Source organism: Bison bison, unplaced genomic scaffold (genome assembly GCF_000754665.1).
Source record: "Bison bison bison isolate TAMUID 2011002044 unplaced genomic scaffold, Bison_UMD1.0 scf7180017864299, whole genome shotgun sequence".
Classification (NCBI taxonomy): Eukaryota; Metazoa; Chordata; class Mammalia; order Artiodactyla; family Bovidae; genus Bison; species Bison bison.
In genome coordinates this window covers 3,491,947-3,511,502 of record NW_011494871.1, presented here as the reverse complement: position 1 = coordinate 3,511,502, position 19,556 = coordinate 3,491,947, and the positions used below count along the sequence as shown (strand labels likewise).

General features: G+C 38.7%; 1 protein-coding gene across 1 annotated transcript in view; it reads right to left on the bottom strand.

Annotated features, from left to right (window-relative positions):
• CDK8 (cyclin-dependent kinase 8) overlaps positions 1-19,556 on the bottom strand; it is an 88,084-nt gene that overhangs the window by 13,040 nt on the left and 55,488 nt on the right. The window contains exons 7-8 of the mRNA XM_010851253.1: positions 6,956-7,013; positions 4,554-4,685 (exon numbers count right to left, since the gene is read on the bottom strand). Coding sequence (XP_010849555.1) covers positions 4,554-4,685; positions 6,956-7,013 — 190 coding nt within the window. The remainder of the gene's footprint in view (positions 1-4,553; positions 4,686-6,955; positions 7,014-19,556) is intronic.

Below are 19,556 nucleotides of genomic sequence, written 5' to 3'. Positions count from 1 at the left end.
TGGCAGGCTACGCAGACCCAAATTGGGGGAAGGAGAGATATATATTAAATTTGTTTTAATCAGTAATTATAAGCCTCTACCTTAATGTAGGGAGAAGGCAATGGCACCCCACTCCAATACTCTTGCCTGGAAAATCCCATGGACGGAGGAGCCTGGTAGCAAGAGTAAATTCTCATTCTCCCCGTCTTACCGAAGTTTTTACTTTAGAAAAACTTTTAAGACTGCCCTGCTGCTGCTAAGTCGTTTTAGTCGTGTCCGACTCTGTGTGACCCCACCGTCCCTGTGATTCTCCAGGCAAGAATACTGGAGTGAGTTGCCATTTAGTGACAACTGAAGAGTTGATTCCCCTCTTTCACCCTTCTCCACAAAGTCAATCACATAAAACCGTCAACACTCAAAACTGAATTAAACTTTGTCCCCATGTGTAACGAGCCTATCTCCGTTGACTAACCTATCATTTTCTCTCGGGTTTAATGACTCGGCTCAGAGTCTCCTATAAGGGAGTGAATGACCATGGCACCTAGACTTATTTGCAGAAAGGCTGGGAACAGGCGGGCTCATGTGCTAAGATTTCCCCCACACTCTCCTGCTGCCTGTTAGTACCTTAGTGTTAACACGACCCACCTAACTCCACTGGCAGGTTTAAGCCTTCTCAGTGATGTCACTAAAATGAACATATTCAGCTAATAATATGTAAGTTCAACCACAAAGGTTCCTCTATCTGCTTCAGGAAATCCAAGTGCTAGGAAAGTGCACTGACAGTGGTTTGGAGGCCCTGCTGAGAACCTCACCGCACCCCTAGGCTACCCACGTGGGGAGTAGGAGGAACGTAATGGTGCAGGAGAGACTGGAAGCAAGGTAGAAGTTTCATTTTTCACTTGTGGATTCTAGTCTTTATTCTTAAAAATATATATAAAAGTGATTTATGTATGATTTCTGTCTCTCAAATAAAAAAGCAATCTGTAAGATCTTACATCATTACTTTTTTGGTGCAATTTTTTTTAATGCAGTTGTTATCACTTTAGTTTTTTATATTATTACTAACATTTATTTATTTTTTTATTAAAGGATAATTGCTTTACAGAATTTTGTTGTTTTCTGTCAAACCTCATTAGAGGAAAGCATCCTCCAGGGCTGCTCTGGGCCAGGCCAGGTGCTCGTGGGGGCTGGCACGGACCTTGGTCTCAATTCCTGCCCCACATTAGTCCCCGGTGCTCTTCCTGCCCCAGAAGGCAGTGGAGTCTATCCAACGGCACAGAACACTTACAGTTAAAGGGAATTGAGAGATGATGTAGGCTAAATCCTTGTCTTCAGAAAATGAGGCTGTGAAGGACACATTGTCCTCTGACCCCTAGAGTGGCAGAGCTAAAGCAACAAGTCAGAGGGCTAGGCTTCTGCTATTCAAAGATGGCAACATATTTTCCACACATATTCATTCTGTTTCTCAAATGGATGGAGATCCCTTAAGAGTAAATGACATAATTTTCATAATTTCCATTCCAAGTTTAAAAAGCCTAATAGTTATCCAATAACTTTTGATGTTAATGAGGAGGAAGGCCTCTTACGACCCAAAATAGGCACCCATTTGAACAAAGCAATCTATCTAATAGCTGGTGAGTCCAGCTCTGTGACGAACAGCCCTGACCTAGAACTGGTAAACTGCTCTGGAGGGTAACAGCTTGTTCAGATCTCAATGCTCACAATGAAAAATGGGTTTCTTAAGAAAAAAGAAAAAGATAAATGATGAGCCAGAGTCACAAACCTATGTGATAGTTTATTTTCTCTTCAATTTATATCAATTCAGTCTCAAGTTTTCCATTAATAGCAGCTACAAGTTGGTAATTACTTTCTTATTTGTATAGTCTTTAAATATGTCTTACCAAAAGTAGCACTGCTTTTAAATATTCATTTTCTAGGTGGAAAAAAAAGCTATGTATGATATTAGTTTACATGCTTAAGCATTTAGAATACACTTGTAAAAAAAATAATCAAATGTATGTTTAGGTAGTAATATACACTGAAAAACAGGACTAGCTTCAGTAATCTTTACTTTTCCTCCTTAGCTGACTTTTTATAAAATATTTTATTTTGGAATAATTTTAGATTTGTAGAAAGGTTGCAACAATAGCACAAAGTCCCATATCTAATAATCTGCCTTTATTTTTCTATACAGTAAAATGTGATCTCAAAGCAGATATAAAGATTAGTGAACATAAAAGGTTTTATGAAAAAAGACACATTGATTTCAAGATTGCTATGAGGGAAAGAGTACAACCATCGCTCCTTCCCCCTCTGAATACATACTGAAGTGACAGCAAAGCCCCAGTAACACAGAGCATGGAAAGAGACCATCAGGGATTCCCTTGGCAAGGAACCACTTCTCACCCGGGGCCATGTAGGCAATGACCTCCAGCGGTGACACCTGGGCATGGCCCACCCAGTTAGGGGATTTCAGACACTGCATATAGCTACTACCAGGAAGGGGAAGGTGGATGGTGTGACCAACGACGTTCTCCCTGAAGAAGGAGAACTGTGACTAAGACCTGGATGAAGACATGTGCGCAGACCTGACTGAGCAGAGATACAGATAAAAATGTTTCTGGAAACAGTTCAGAGAAGGCCCCAGTCCACAGTATTATTGTTGGATGGGAAGCAGATGTGTCCTGCACAACTCAGGGAAGAAATGTCAAATACAAAGACTATATTTTGAACTGTGGACCACCCACCTCCCCCGCTTCCCAAATTCCCTGAGAGGTATACAAAAGTTGGGCTGAAGGTTGGAGGATTTTTCCCTAAAGAATCTGAAAGTCCTCAGGGCAAAGACTCGCACATGCTGGCATTTAGAGTTCTCCATTAATGGCTGCTCTTGGCTGGATCACTCTAAAGTAAAGCCTGCCAGCCTCGGAGCTCTCCGATCCATGCACACTAAGTTCCCAAGCAGTGTTCTGTAACTTGAGTCTTGAATGCAAAGAGACATCAAGGGTCAACAAACAGTTGAAGAATACTAACCACATGAAAGAGAGACTAAGACAAATCAATGAAGAGTGACTACAAAGAAAACACAGAGAACAAGAGAACAAGAAAGGGTTCTTAGAAATTAAAAAGACAAAGGTAAAAAAACATGAGCAGAAAAGTGGTACAAAGGGTACCAGTCCAAGAAATCCGACATCTGCCTACATTCAGCTTTGGAAAGAGAGAAGTAAAACACAGAGGAGGAAATCAAGTCTACTTCAAAGAGAATTTTCCACAGACAGGGGATATAAACTTCGAACTGAATGGGCCTGTAGGTAGCCAGCAAATCAGTGTGAAACACAAGGATGAGAAATCCTCTGTTTTCAGGAAACACAAAACCCCACAGAATCCACCACCACCTGAGACCTTCCATTACCAACACTGACGCCAGAGCACAGTTGAGGAGCCTCACCAAACTCTGAGGGAAAATCACTTTGTACCTGTAACTTTAGTCCCTGCCAAACTGTAAAGTATGACAAACTCATTTTTCTTTTCAGAAATAGAGAACTAGAAAATTTACCTCTAAGACAGGTTACTTGAGAATATTCCACAGCAAAGTAAGGGATGAAATACTGAAATCCAGAATGAAACAGATCCAACCCAGATGAACAAAAAAGGAAAAAGCAAGATGAAAACCAATCCAGAGTAGAGCAAAGTATAAGAGTTGGGGATGGAGTTATCCAATAAAATAAAAATGGGTTTAATATCATTCTGGAGAACGTAGAACAAGTAAGCAATAAAGACATACAAAAACAGAGGCGTGAAAAAAGGAAAGACAAAATACATAAGAAAAAACTACTTGATAAAATTCCACCAAATAAAATGAAGCAGAATAAAGATGTCATAAAAGGACTGTGATATAGCTATGATAAAAGGTGGTAGCTGAATATCAAGTCCACTACAATATGTAGTTAAGTATAATCAACAGTGGGCATTATGGTTTGCAAACAGAAAACATCAACAAAGTGGTAACAACGATGATGATAATGACTGATATTATTAAGAGAGCTTATACATTGAGAGGCTGGTGGGGGAACAAGTAGAAGAGCACTCATTTCCTAATTCTTCATACAGGGAGATAATACTAATAAAAACTGAAAAGTGAATGACCATGTTCTCAGCTCCTACTTATTTTCATAATCTTCTTTTACTTAATTTTAAGGGAAATCTTTTAGAAGCTAGTATTTCTTTTGGCAAAAGAAGTATTTGTCTGAAGTTCAGTGATTCAGAAATTTTATTGTGTTTATTTCTCTTTTTCACCTAAAATTAAACTTAAAATAGTTTTTACTTAGAATTCAGTATGGGCCCATTTATTTAAAAACCTTTTTAGCATCTGTTTATTTATCAGAAATAGATGTCTGGAATGTATACCCCTAATGCCAATGATGGTATTTCTAGACAGTAGAATTTTATGTTAGTTTTTGCTTTTACTTTTATAATTTTCTGTATCACTTGACCTAAAAAATATACAGACATATGTATATTTCACAACAACAAGGCCACTTTAAAAATGTTATGGAACTTCAATCAGTTCTACTCACCAATAGCTTTGGTATAATGTCTTGCTCCAAGAAGTAATTCTGGGGCTCGGTACCAGAATGTAACTACTACTGGATCCAAATCTGCTAAAGGCTTCAAAGGTGAATTAAATAATCGGGCAAAGCCCATATCAGCTGTAAAAAATAATAATAATAACAACAGTGATAAGTAAATAGATTTTTACAAATGTAATTGATGACTCTAATTTTACTATTATTATTTAGTAAGATACAAAAAACGTGAATTCTGCGGGGAGAAAAACCAACAAAACATCTCACCCCTTTCAGAAGTCTAAATATAAGCCAAGGTTGAGATCTTCATTCATTGCAAACTACTGCCACTGGGTTACAAACTCACTCTGCTGCCTGAGGTCCAGGGTGACCCTACTCCTCCGGGCAGATTTCTTTCCATCTGTCTTACCACCAGGGGGACAGGGCTGTGCAGCCAGCCACATGTTCATTCTTTTTACTGGTCACAAGTACCAGGGAACTAGATCAGTTAGGGTGAGGCCTCCCGTTATCTGCATCAGTAAGCATGCTCACTAGTATAAGCTGATGTACAGTATGACAATACCACTATTTCCCCCCATTTATTTGGGTTGAGTTTTTTCTTTAGTTTTAAAGAATTGTGTTTGTTTTAAGCCGGAAAAGACTTTAAAGATCATATAATTCAATCACCTCCTTTTTCAAATGAGGAAACTGAGGGCAGAAGAAACTGATTTGACAAATGTCAACAACTCGTATCTCAGAGCTGGAGCTGTGCTGAGATACAGTTCACAGCATTTCGCACAGTTTACTATGTAGTGCAGTTACTCAGGCACAGCTGTTTGTCCTAACGAACCATGATCTTACAGATAAAAACATTTTTGTCTCGCTATCCCTTGGAACATCAAGTACAGTGTCATTACACAGAGCTGCCAAATACACATTGAATGAACAATCACTAGTCATACCACCTATTCAAAAATTTCAAGATTCATCCACCATTTGTTGGATTTTGCTCTCCTAATACACATTTTTAATGAAGCAGGCCTTAATCGATCTACTTATAGAGGTTAAAAAAACCAACACAGAAATGTGGCAAAGAACTAAAACCATGAGTCGGATTACTAAATACTGATTTACAGAAGAATGTATCTTAAGTGTGACTACTTTAAACTATTGGTATCCCCCAAGCCTGTCAACATCATACATGTGACACAGAAATAATTCCAAATGAGATTATTTTTAATATATAAATTTTCCCCGAGTCTTACAGTAGCAAACACATCTGTAAATACTGTCTGGCTGGGTCTTTTAGACTGTGCATGCTTTGAACTTACATTTGAATTTGATGCCACCACGCTGGTTGGATGAAATCTGCTAAATGCACACCTAAGGACCTAACAGGCATTTGACGCTACGTAAGGACCGACAGGGCCTGATTCTTAAAGCAAGCCAATTGACTAGGAGCATTCTGAGATGCATCAAATGTTTGTCAAGAATTTTGCAGTTTATATCAAGGGTATTTTCCGAGTCTAATTAGAAGGAGAAAATGGGATTGGAGGATTTAAAGGGGAGGGTGGAAAGAAGGGTTGGGAACACCTGGGTTTTTCTTTGCTGGTGAAGTGGTACAAATCAGCTAATAATCCCAATTTATACTAAATTTGGCAATCAGAAATTCCTATTTATTTTGTTATATACTCCCATAATCCTGCTGCTTTAAAATTAAGATAATTTGGTTACTACATTTCTTCTATCCACACACAAACTAAATAAATGTCACAAACACAACTTGGAAATGACAATGAAAAAATAGGATAAATAAATCTAGCTCTATCTTTATAAGTTATCAGACCAGAAATGGGTAAAATTTTGCACTGATACATAAGAAAACAGAGCTATTAGAAAACATGCAGAGGCACAGAAAGCTCGTTAATTCTTTTCCCTTCAGGCAAAGGCTCGTTAGAACCTACCCAGCCTCAGTGGTATTCTTAGCTTGTAATCCCTGACCTAGATGAGGCTAACAGAAGGATATGTTCGGATCGACCTGGCTCAGGGAAACAGAACGGATGGTATGATTAGTAGTTTGCTGTACGCCCTTAGGACTAAAGGTGAGGTTGGCTTCTAACAGGGATAGAAGCCACTCACCTCTACAGGCTATTTTTAATGAAGGCAAAAAGTTTCTAAGAAACTCACATGGCTTATTTTATAATTAGAACACTTCAGTCTCTAAAGATTGTCTGACACCTTTTGAGAGTGTGAAACATTTTTCACTTTTAATGTATACTCTTTAGAAATGGCTTCGATCACATGGAACTATATGAATAAATGCATATTATTACAGCAAAAATTAGAAGTGATAAAGCTGCCTGCAAAAGTTTTAAAAGAGTGCTACGCTGTGACTTATCAAAGATATAACATACCAATTTTTACTCTTCCTCGCTCAGGACCTTCACCCATAACTAAAATATTAGCAGGTTTCTGTGGAAACAAAATAGTGTTTTTTTTCAGTAGACAGTAGTGGTTTCTTTTAAATAGACAATACGCCAATATAACATAAATCCACCTTTAAAAAAACCACATTTACTCAAAAATTAAAATCAAACACAGGAAGTCACCAAAGAAGCTTTGTGTGTGTGTGTGTGTGTGTGTGTGTGTGTGTATGCCAAGTAATATGCAACTTCATGAAGGCCAAATATGGTAGTGCTTTCTCCAGGCAGAGCGAGGGCTTTTCTTGGCGCTGTTATCAGTCTGCTTTCACTACTGTGGAACATCTGGCAGAAAGTTACAATGCTCTGCTTCCTTGGAACTCTTTCAATTATATAAAACGCCCTGCAACTTTAAGGGGAAATGTATCTTCATATATAATATAATACTGTATTATTAAAATAGCAAGTTAATTACAAAGAAGGGGCCACCTGATAGCTTTTTTTTTTTTTTTTTGGGAAACCACATAGTATATATCTATGTTTCAAACAAATTACAGAGAAGTCAATGTAAGAGCCTTTTCTAAATGAGTTAGCAGAGTAGTAGAAATTTTCCATGACCTGAACAGTTCTCATTTTTAAATAAAAAAGGAAACTAACATATTAAAATAAGATTTTACAAAAGTAATACTTCAAACAGTTTTTAAATGTCTAAAAACATCAAGATTAACTGTCATCTAAAACCCGTTATGGTGGTGTATCTACCACACTAACATGCAATGTAAGGGCTGCCCTTCTTTAGGAAAAAGGGAGAAGGGAAGAAGGCAGAGGAGGAGGGAAGGTGGAGGCCACAATCTCTCTCAGGCCGCCAGCCTGCTGTCCGCCTGACCTGACTGCAGTTCTATCAGTCTACCAAATAAGAGCGAAACCTGAGCTCAATCCCTTTCAAACACGGATCAAAGCAATCTTGAAGATCAAATTAAAGATCTTAATGAAGGCTGTGTACAGTGGGAACCAGGTCACAGGCTCCCCTGACCATATTTAACAACAGCCTCTATGCTATTACTGACAAAATGTGACTTCCAGGACATTACTCTACCAACTACCAAAGATCAAAATTATTTCTTTATCCTCAGCGAAAAGACACTTCTGAAAAGGCAGTGCACACATTTCAAAGGTTGAAAATTCTGCAGCTTTTCAGATGAGGAAACGCAGCACCAGAGAGTGACTGGCCTGCTCTGAGTGCGAGGGATGAGCTGGGGCGGCAGCAAGGATCCAGCCTGTCCCTGAGCAGAGCCACCCCCTTCCCAACATGCCCTGCTGAGACTGATTTATACAGCCAGCTTTAAACGGATGTGTATCACCATAGTCATGATTATGTTCTGCTCAAGAAAACGTTTCCAGAACCTCTCTCATCACACCCGCTCCTGCCACAAGACAGCAGGGCAAGCACAAGGAAGTGCAGGGCCGATAACACTCCCCATGAGCCACGTGGAGCTGCCAACCACGAACAGCACTGCCCATCGCTGATACCAGATGAGGCTCTGCTCCAGAGCAAACCAGGGCTCAGGGAGGCTTGTGGAATGTGACGGCAGGGGTGGGCCCTCCCAGAGGCACAGGCAGCCTTTCCACCTGACTGGGGGTGGGGCTCAGGAGGGGACCTGACATCTGGGCTAGAACTCTCTCCTCATGGGCCATCAGGGCAGGAGCCCCGAGACATCTCTTGAACCCCATTTTGATTCTCCTCCCATCAACTCTGGCTTCTCTAGCATCGCCAGGGCTCACTTCCAAAGAGACAAAGCTGATCATGTCACCCCCTTGCTTAAAATCTTCCACAGTGACAGGGGAAAATAATCAGGAAAACAGTGGAACAGAAAATGATAGACACACTGTGAATACAACTGGGTTAAAAATGTGCCACGAATAAGGACTAGAAGAACAAAAAAGGTTAGTGACAGGTAGGGATGAACTCTTTCACAAGTTTCTTTGAGCCCTTTCCTTGTGCTTTATTACTTAAAGGCTTCACCTTTCACGGCCCCTCCCCACCTGTGCTGTGAATGGGTAGAAGTCTTCATGGTGGGACGCCAGGCACCTGCAAGCTCGGCTCCAAGACGACTCCCTACCCCAGGGCACGGCCCTGCCACAAGTGTGCTGCCTGACTGTCCTGTTCTGTGACTAGTCAGACCTTTTTCACAACCACGTCAGTACTGGCCCCGTATTTCTGCCACAACAACTTTCCTTTCCTCTTTGTTACTTGGCAACGTCTGGTTCTCCACTCGCCTTTTAAAGATATAATACACGAATACACTCTGACTATAAACAGGCCACATACAGTTAAAAGATTCTAAAGAGTCAGAGACTCTTCTACCACCCATCACTCCTCCACCGCATCCCGAACACCACGCTCTCCTCCAGAGTAACCAGCTGATTATCCGGCTTGCTGTGGTGGATTCTGCTAGCACTCAAGTGCTCCTAAAAGATTACTTCCGTTTCTGGCAAAAGCACAAGCACAAAGGGGCATCTCTTTCTTCCTTCTATTCTAGATAGAGTGGAAAAACTCCCTCTTTTGATTTCTTACTCATTCAGCAGCTGGGTTCAGATCTGAGAAGCCCTGGGGTGAGTGGTACTGGTTAGCCTGCTACTAGGCAAAGGGAGAAAAAAAAAAACCCTCTTGGTCTTCATTTTATTATACACTCAATGGACTGGCCATGTCCCAAGCAGCTTGGTTCTGAGCCTTGGTTTGGAACAGTTTCTCTGTCAAAGTCTTGCCTAGTATTAGGGTTTGGGGCCAAAACTTCAGGCAATAATTAGAACTTTTTCTATTAGACAACTTACTGCCTACTGCACGATCTGAAGTAGAACTCAGGGCTGAGGCACTAAGCAGACTTAAATTAGCGGTTTTAAGTTCAGCTTTGGCATGCTATATAGTCAGAAACAAAAGAGAACGGTGTTCAGTGCTGTTTTACTAACACTATTTATAAGCAGTGAGTTGCTCCCCATGGGATATCCCATGGTACCATTCCACAGGCCCTAGACAGTGACAGTTGGATTTAGGAGACAAATTCCACACTACGTTTCTTTTGAGAATGTAACCTAATGGAAAGTTCAAGAGAAAATGGCAGAAAAACCACAGAGATCATGAATACTCTTTTATTTGTTTAATCAGTATTAAGGAAGACTTCAAAAGACTTGATTTTTGTTTTAGTACTTAATGCCACACCGAGACAATACTATATCCTCCAAAAGGCTAATTCCTTTCATCTTTGTCTATCAGTGGAGAATCTGATAGCCCTAGGGCCAAACCATCCATGTCACTGATGATAAAACAGAGCAACAATCATGACTTTAGTAAACTGCAATCAAACGTAATCATCTTAAAGGAACATACAGAACTCTGCTGGTGACATTTTGATGAGGCACATCCCCCCATGAAACTATCTGCTGCTACATACAGCAAAGGTCCAATGTGACTTAAAAGTATTATAGCATCATGACAACATCTTCAAGATCTTACTCACAGAAGTGACTACAGGACACCTTTATTGCCTGCTGAACAATGAAACAGAAAAGTCTACTTCTTTGATTATTTGAAACTATGACTTGAAACAAGCCTTTCTCTTGTTTTCTTTCTCCCAGAAAAAGAACTAATTTTGTATTAGTTTGCTATGGAAAAACTTAAGACGAACTTTTCGGCCAACCGGAAATTAAAGTGTGCCCCTGTTTTACAGTCTCATGGCTTGTCCTGTTTTATGTTGTGCTCCAAAAAACTCTCCACTGCCATTTCCTAGATGTCTATGTTACAGAGATAACCATTCCTGGTGAGACTTTCTGCTCTCCAGACTCTGTCACACTGGGAAACATCACACTGACGACTCTGGCAAACAGCAGAGGCGGTAAACTGGTTTCATTTAAGGGCCCAACTGGGGAAGAAAACTAAGGGCTGCCGGGAACTGCATCTTGAGAAAGACAGGACCTGGGCTAGTCAGGAAACTGCCATTATCAGTTAGAGGTATTTCATACAGGTACAGAACTGCACAACGCTGGCATCTCTGTCAAGCTAACTACAAAAACTTTTTATTCTAGGGATGAAGCCAGGGTCTTCATGTGTTCACTGACTTTATCAAGGCAAAATGGAGACTCTGAGTCAGTAAGAAAAGCTGATTTTTAATGGATCTATGAACAGAAGACAGTGATACACAAGTAACCACTGTCAAGTGCTGCTCTCCAAGACCTGTTTGGAACTAAACTTACACACTGTAACTAACTCAGCCTGGTGGCACACTTTCTGGACACTTGATAACTCTCAGTTTGGTTGTTAATCATTGTGTGCCATAATACACACCGATCTGTATTTCAAATTACACTTTTCAATTGATGATGTCTAATTGTTAAGAAAATATTTCTGCTTTTACTTCTAGTTTTGTGTTCTGAGAGATTAATGCAGAATCTGTACCTTTATGAATACTTATGTATATCTTTATCTTATACTACACACTGAATCTTTCTAGACATACATTTTTATTGAATGTTTATTTATATATATTTTTTATTTCTAGGGTGTGCTGTGCACATTGCGGGATCTTAGTTCCCCAACCAGACGTTGAATCTGGGCCCTAGACAGTGGAATTGCAGAGTTCTAAGAACTGGACCACCAGGGATTCCTAGGTAATGCATATTTTAAAATATATTCTTCTATATGTCCCTAAATGCTAAGCAATTCAACTGTATCACACTGCTTCATTCTATAGTTTTTGCTTATTCTTTATTTAAACAAATTTGTCACAATCTGATTTAAAGTATATCAAGGTACATAATTATATATTTCTAATTCCTTCTATACAACTGCCAAATTGAACAAACCATAAGCTTTTTGGTGTATATTCATTATTTCAATCATCCTGCTGTTATAAAATGTGTTTAAATACTTGGAAATAAAACATACTTTTTTTGGCCACACCCCGTGGCATGTGGGAATCTTAATTCCCTGATCAGGGATCAAACCTGCATCCCCTGTGCTGGAAGGCAGGGTCTTAATCTCTGGACCACCAGCGAAGTCCCTTGAAATAAAATATATTTTATGTGACACTCTAATTTTTTCTATATTTGAACAGACACAGACTCTAGACCCAGAGTTCTCAACTTTTTTTCTTCCCCTAAATATTTGAGGAATATAACAGACTTCTGAAGATGAGGAAGTATGATTAAATGCTTAATAGGCTTAAAAAAAAAAAACAAAAAACCCAAGGATCCCATCAACTATTAGTTCCATGATCTTCACCTCCATTTTCTCATTTATAAAATATGGATAAAAATAATGACAAGTTAGTGTTGCAAAGATAAATTTTGCTAATGTACATAATACAATATAATGCTTGATATATTAAAAGTCCAAAATATAATGATAGCTAACACTATAATCTGTTAACAGTGACTCATAACTGAAATGATTTAAGTAGAAACTCCTGGGGGCAGGGTACCCACGTATGATTGGATAATACCGCCAAGATGATTTTTCTATATCACCCTAGGAGATGCCCCTAATTTGTTTTTATCTAGATGTCAATCACTTATGCCTTTTACAGATCAAAAAAACTGTTTATTATTAGTAATAGCCTCTTAAGAATTAAAGCAATAAAAATATAGACTCCTGCAGGAGATTAAAATATAGAAAAGTACAATGAAAGTAAAATTTACCTGAAACTTCACCTCACAGAGTTAGGTTATTACAAACATTTTGGTGGACATAATTCCAGATTTCTCTAAATCTACATTATTACATGTATATAAATATCTTAGAAAAGCCCTTTTGATTTCTGTATTCACTTAACAGTGAACAAATAAATAAATGCATAGCACTACTGTATTGATCCTACTTTATTCAGCCTCCCCTACCATAGCTCCTTAGGTTATTTTTAGACCAGAAGAGCTCTAGGACATTGTCAGGTAACAGTGGTAACAAAGAAGTCAGAAGGATAACAGCTGCTGACTTGCTTACACACTTAGAGGTTTCCTTCCTTCCTTATTTTTATAAAGAACTTCAATCAGAAATGAATATTAAATTTTGTCAAACATTGAATTTTGCAAAAGTTTTACATTTACAACTACTGAGATAACCACAGCGTTATTCTCCTAGCATTATTAATATGAATTATGTCAACAGGTTTCCAAATACTGAATCATCTTCACATTCTGGAAATAAACTTCATTTACTTGGAGTATAGTAATCTTTTAATGTTCCTCTGGATCCTGTTCGCTAATATTTTATCTAAGATATAAGCAAAAATGTTTATACGTGACACTGACCGACTGTATTTATTAGGTTTGTGTTTAGGATAGATTCTGAGTTACCTGTCTCACAGGTTAGAAGGCTGTTGAGGAACTGCAGGAAGGGGAATGACATGGTGTGCTTTGCTTTCTAGAGGTCATTCTGATTGCTACGTAGATACTGGACCACAGAAACGTAAGACTGCAAGGAGGGACGATCACGTGCTTGTTTTTTCAGTAATCCAAGTACCCTGGATTAGAATAGCAGCGATAGAAACGATAAGAAGCAAAGTCAAGAGGCAGGAAATGGACTGCAAAAAACTCAACTGTGTGCACTGGGAGGTCAGGCTACTGTAGAATCAATGAAGAGGAATGAGTGAAATGAATGAGCAGACCTGGAAGTTCACTTGGGAAGTGCAAACCCACATCCTGAAAGCAAGGGGGTCTGAACTATTCCTGTTGGTTTGCACCTGTCCACTGGGCAGACGCTGGGAGACTGAGCTAGGGGGACTTCATCATCCCTGCTCATCTGCCCTTTCCTCCCTGGCTAACTCTTCCCACAGCATCTTCTCCCTGAAAACAAGCACTACATTTGATTATTCTTTGAGAAAAGATGCTGGTCAGATGACTGGAACCAATGGCCAGTTGTGCTACTTCAAATCAATGTCACAGGAGAGTCTTAACTGTACTTCAATCTGAAATGTGTTTTGAAGGTAGCACTGATAAGAATCCAGTTATTCAATCAATAAATATTTATCATGCAGCTAATATGTGCTATCCTGGGTACTAAAGATATACCAGTAAGTGAAATGGATAAAGTTTGCACACCTAAGGTACTTATTCACAGTCCTAGGGCAACCTAATGATGGACTGGAACTAAAATGCACTGACTGAACATTTATTATGTGCCAGACAACCTAATATTTCACTCTCTATCAAAGAGACAAAAATATGGGTCTGGATCCATTTTATGTTAAAAAAAAAAAAAAGAGAAAAGATATATGTGACTTAAAACTCAGATAATCTTCTATTTCTAGCCAATTTTCAGGATTACTCAAAAATATCATCTTCACTCTATTTTTTTAAAAAGCTCAATTAAATTATTTAGAATATCTGTCTTGTCTGGTGAGAAATGGGACTTAAAAAAGATTCTAGTGTCTTGCTGATCAAGGGTCTGAAAAGATTCATCGAGAATCTGAAAGTAGATGAGAAGCCACATGCAAACTAAGTAACATAGTGTTTCTATAATCAACTTCTAATCTGCCCACATAAGCAGGTACAATGTCTGGAGCTGCACTATTTAGTAAAACAAAGTGGGCCACTTTTTCATCATTTACAAACAATAGAACACGCTTCATTGTACGTGCTCAATATCTAAATTACACAAATGTGGCATATATTAAGAAACTAAAGGGACTGTTTACAATCAAATACTTCCAAGAAAGAAAACTGTCCAATTGTCATTTAAGTCAACATACTACAGAATAAACACAATATTCGTTATGTTAACCAAAAGTAATGCAAACTTCATTTTAGTTTGCCTTAACTCATTCTTATCAATAAAACCTATGTTTCATCTTCAAGCCTAAATTTTATGGATACAATTTTGTATGTTTTCCTAGTTATACAATTAGACAAATAAAATTGGAGGAAATCCTTGGAGATTTCATTTATTCCCAGTAAATGAAGCAAATCTCAAGTAATAAGCAATGATTGATCCTGACAATCACAAAGCATTTTTCTTCTAAAAAGCTCTGTTTTAAAGAAACATGCTTAATATATTCCCAATACTCATTTCTAGGAAGCTAAGCACAGAGAAGGAGCAGCAACAGCAGTCAGAACAGAGGCCTTGAACACAGTCTCCTTTCTTCCCAGCTGGCCAATCAATTTGTTTCTTTGCTTCTTTCAGCATTTGGACAGTGTCAAGGTCCTTTCTGCTTCCCCCGTCCCCTAAAGAATGTACTGCCCTCTCCTTTTAGGCAGACAAAAAAGTGTATGCATGGCTTTTTTTCCCTTAATAGCAACCATCCCCTACTGACATAAAACAAATACACTAAACAACACTGAATATTATGGGTGAACTTTAATAAAAGACTAAATAGGTATTTTCTTCTGTTTCCTTCTGTATGATTATAACATGTTAACTGCAACCTATTAGAAAATTCAGGAAGGTATTAAAGGAGGAAAGTGAAACTTGCCTGAAATTCTCCCACCTATAAATAAACCCTAGTTAGAAAAACATTCCCTACAGGGCTACTGCTATTCAACATGATTTTATTATCAATGTCAATACATTTGCATAAAATATTGAAGTATTTATAATTAGAACAAAGTATTTTCTACAGACTTGATCTTCTCTTTTCCTAAACACATCAAGTACCTTTTGGGCAACAGTCTAAGACCAGCGGCTTTCAAACCTTCTTGAACACAACCCACAGGAAGAAAATCACTCATGGCCATAGTTACACACACACACACACACACACACACACAGAAGTGAAACAAAAGTTTCATGAAGCAACAACCTCCCTCAAGACATATGATGTACTCTGATATTTGCTCTGTTCTACTCTATTCCATTAAAAATTTTAAAAAGGCTGGTTGTGTTGTGTGATCTCCCAACTCACAGCTTATAACCTGCAATTTAAAAATCACTGACCTAGAGGGGAAAATCCCTAAATTCAGTGATCCAGCTTTGAAAATAATTAGCTAAGTAACCAGAATCAGGTAATTTAATCTCTTTTCTTCTGAGTTTTCCACTTCCTTGTACAGAGCTTAGCAGTCAATGAGAAAATTAATCTAAAAATCCCAAGCAAACCAACTAATTATATTACTGTTTACAAACTTTAGTATTAGTAAGCAAATCTAATAAACCAGGCGATCTTTTACTCAAATAAGAAGAATCAGATCAAAAACACCCCAATAATTCATCATGTTATAATCAATAATTAGGTGCCTTCATAAAGTAGGCCCTATGATACTGAATCTGAGTCAATGGCTCACTCTGAGATTTTGATCGTACTGCACAGTTGCTAGGAAACCAACTCATCCTTCACCAAGCACAGTTAAACTCTCCCCCCACCACCAAGTGATTCCATGTTATCCAATATAATCAAAATAAACTTCAAGGCAGCAGCACTATCAGATATTTTTTTTAATAAGCCAGATTAAAGCTCTGAAATAGCTCGAGCATTTTATAAACATGTTCATGCAATGGCCCACTGGGCTATTTCACCTCACATACTTACACATGACAAGACATCCCCCTGGGATACTTCCAAAGGAAATCTCTGCAGACATTTATTTTCTAGGAAATTTTACTATGGCAAAAAACTGTGCAAAAAACAAAGAACCTATTTTGCAGTGAATGCTCTGTCATTGAGCTATACCCACCCCCCTCCCTGCCAAAAGAAAATATTCTGAATTGTTTTAGGGCAGGAGTGACCAACTTCAGATAGCTGTAATACTCCAAAACACTCCAAATTTCATATACAGCCTTGTAATTCAGCTTAAAGGAAAAAAGGAAAAAAATTACAGAAGTTATAGTATATATTACATTATCCATTTGGTGCAAGAGGATGAAAATATAGCCTATGTGCCTGGGAGCTCCAAGTTAATTACCACTATGATAAAATCATTAAAGTGGTAATTAAAATGAAATTTGGGGGGGATACTAGATTTTTTAAAAAATGGAACACATTAATGACCATATGATAACTGATATACACTTAATGAAAGTTAATGGCAAGCAGGTAAGTCATAATAACTACTTCTCTACTCTCTATTAAATTCCTTAGGAAACAAGTCAAAAGCACAAGTCTTTAATATTTACTTAAATACAAGTAAATCATTTGATTTGACTATAAATCATTTCTATGTTAAGTCTGATACAGCTGAATGAATATTTTCAACAAAAAGCACAAAATTCAGCCAACAATACATTCACTAGAAAATTTTAAAAGAACAACTATCAGCTAGAAATTAAAACACTGACATGGTGATTAGAAATGACCTGGTCTGCTAAATGTAGGATTAAAGTGAAACATTGGCGATGCAAGTTCAGAATAGTTGGAATGTACAGAAGAGAGGCATGCCCACCCCCACCCCATTAACGATTAAAAGAATAATTCACACAGAAGGGACTTCCAGAAGTTGTGGAAAGAAAAAAGTGAGGGATGTAAATCAACAATGATGAAAACGTTCCACCCTTAAGATTAAAGGAGAAAAATTGGAAAAAATAAATGACATAAAGTGAACATCAGGACAGACAAAGGGCCAAGAAATAGGTCTCCCCGGGCAGAACAAAAATCTGGGGGAGAGGAAGGGCGCGATGGATGAGATCGACAGATCACTGTCATTAGCTGAATGGTCTCTGAACTAACTGATAAGAGCTGAGTTCTTTTCAGTGGAAAGAAGGCTGCTGAAAGGACTTAAAATGTGGTATGAATAGAAAAGAATTTTTTCTGCACTGTTTCACTGCACTAAATCATAGCAGAGATAAGAGGGAGTGAAGGGAAGAAATGCAGCAGAGTCTGTGTGTGTCCCTAGATACGGAGAAGTGTCAGGTAACACTGGAGATAAGCTATGGGGAATAACCTTGGAGACCACTTTGCTTCTGTTACAGACGGGCTAGTTCGTTCATTCACCCCGTGTAAGCAATACTGTATCTATTACTGTGTATTCCACAGGCACTGGGAAGTCTACAAAGATACAAGAAGTCCCAGTCTTTGCCCTCAGGAACTTACCATCAGATAGAGGAGTACAATTACCCAACTAGTAAGCACCCCAGGGGCACTTCAAAATAATGCTACAGGGTTTAGAAGTAAACATTCTCAGTCTCAGCTAGTGTGACTGGCGTGGTGGGTGCTAGGGGCTTTTCTGATGAGGTAGCAGGAGCAGAGCTTTAAAGGATGAATAGAATTTCAAATGCTGGAGATGAAGGGAGGAAGGCATTTAGACAGGCAGGACAACCTCTGGGTTGACTGGAAAATAAATATAAAGAATGAGATAAAAGAAAAACAGGAGACTGGAGCCAGACCATAGTGGTGTTTTTAATCTTCAATTTGGCAGCATGCATACTGGTGAGAAGTGTTTTTCAAATTCTTAATCTATCACAGAATTTTCCCTAGGAAAAGAAAAATTACTGAGTTTGAAATTTCACAATTGCACAAGAAAACAATGACAAAATTTAGAAAGTTTTATTAAAAAAATAATCATTTCCACTGATAGAGCCTAGTGAACTGGCTGGACATCCTCAAATAGGTCACAGTGGAGTCACTGGTGGTCACACCCTTGCCCATGTGCTCTAACTCAATCCCAGAGGACTGCATCTCAAAGGGGAGTTCAGTCACCACTGCTGGGTCAAGCCTGGCTTCTACACAAAAAGGATCGAATATGACTTTGGTGCTTCAAGCTTTTTACTAGACTGGGCTCAGGAAAAAACCACCAATCAATTAGGCTAATGGACTTCAAACTTATTCTTATTTTGAGTCATTAAAACATATCTTTACTTGAAGCTTTCCTAATATTTCACACTTAGTTTCTCTTTATGATACATACGGCAAAAAAAAAAAAACAACCAAAAAACTTAATATTCCTTAACTCAACAAAACACTCCTATTTTATGTAAGCAGATAACTGGGGGGCTGAGGCGGGGGAGAATATGGACAACACAACCCTGAAATACCTCTTCCCACGTTGCACGTGTCTCAGTTGACCCGTTTAAATAGGATGGCTATTTTGGGTGTCACCTTGGCTGGACCATAGTGCCTGTACATCTGGTCAAAGAGTATTCTGGATGTTTTCTATCAAGGTGTTTTTAGATGAGATTAACATTTAAATTTGTGGACTCTGAGTTAAGTGGGATCACCCTCCATAGTGTGGGTGGGCCTCACCCCAAAACAAAAAGGAGTTCTGCCAGTGGCCTGACTCTGGACTCAAGTGCACCTCTTGCCTTGGGTTTGCCAAACCTGCCAGCCTGACTTGCAGCTTCTGGACTGACCCTGCCTCCACAACTGCCTGACGGAAGTGCTTAGGAGAAACCTTACTCTCTCCACACAGACCCAGTTCTCTCTACACAGACCCGAGAACAATGATTAATACAGGTGGTAATGCCAGAACCAGGACTATAGACTGCTAGTCAAACAACTTTCATTTCCAAGGAGAGGAGAATATGAGAAGAGAGGGGAAGGACGCAGTCCCAAAGAAAGAGTAAAGTTACCTTACACACACTACTGTTTTTATTTCTCTCTCCAGTTTACTTTAAATTCATAAATTATCTCACAAATACTGCATAGTTTTCCTTTCCAGCCCATTTCTTAGAACATCTGCACAT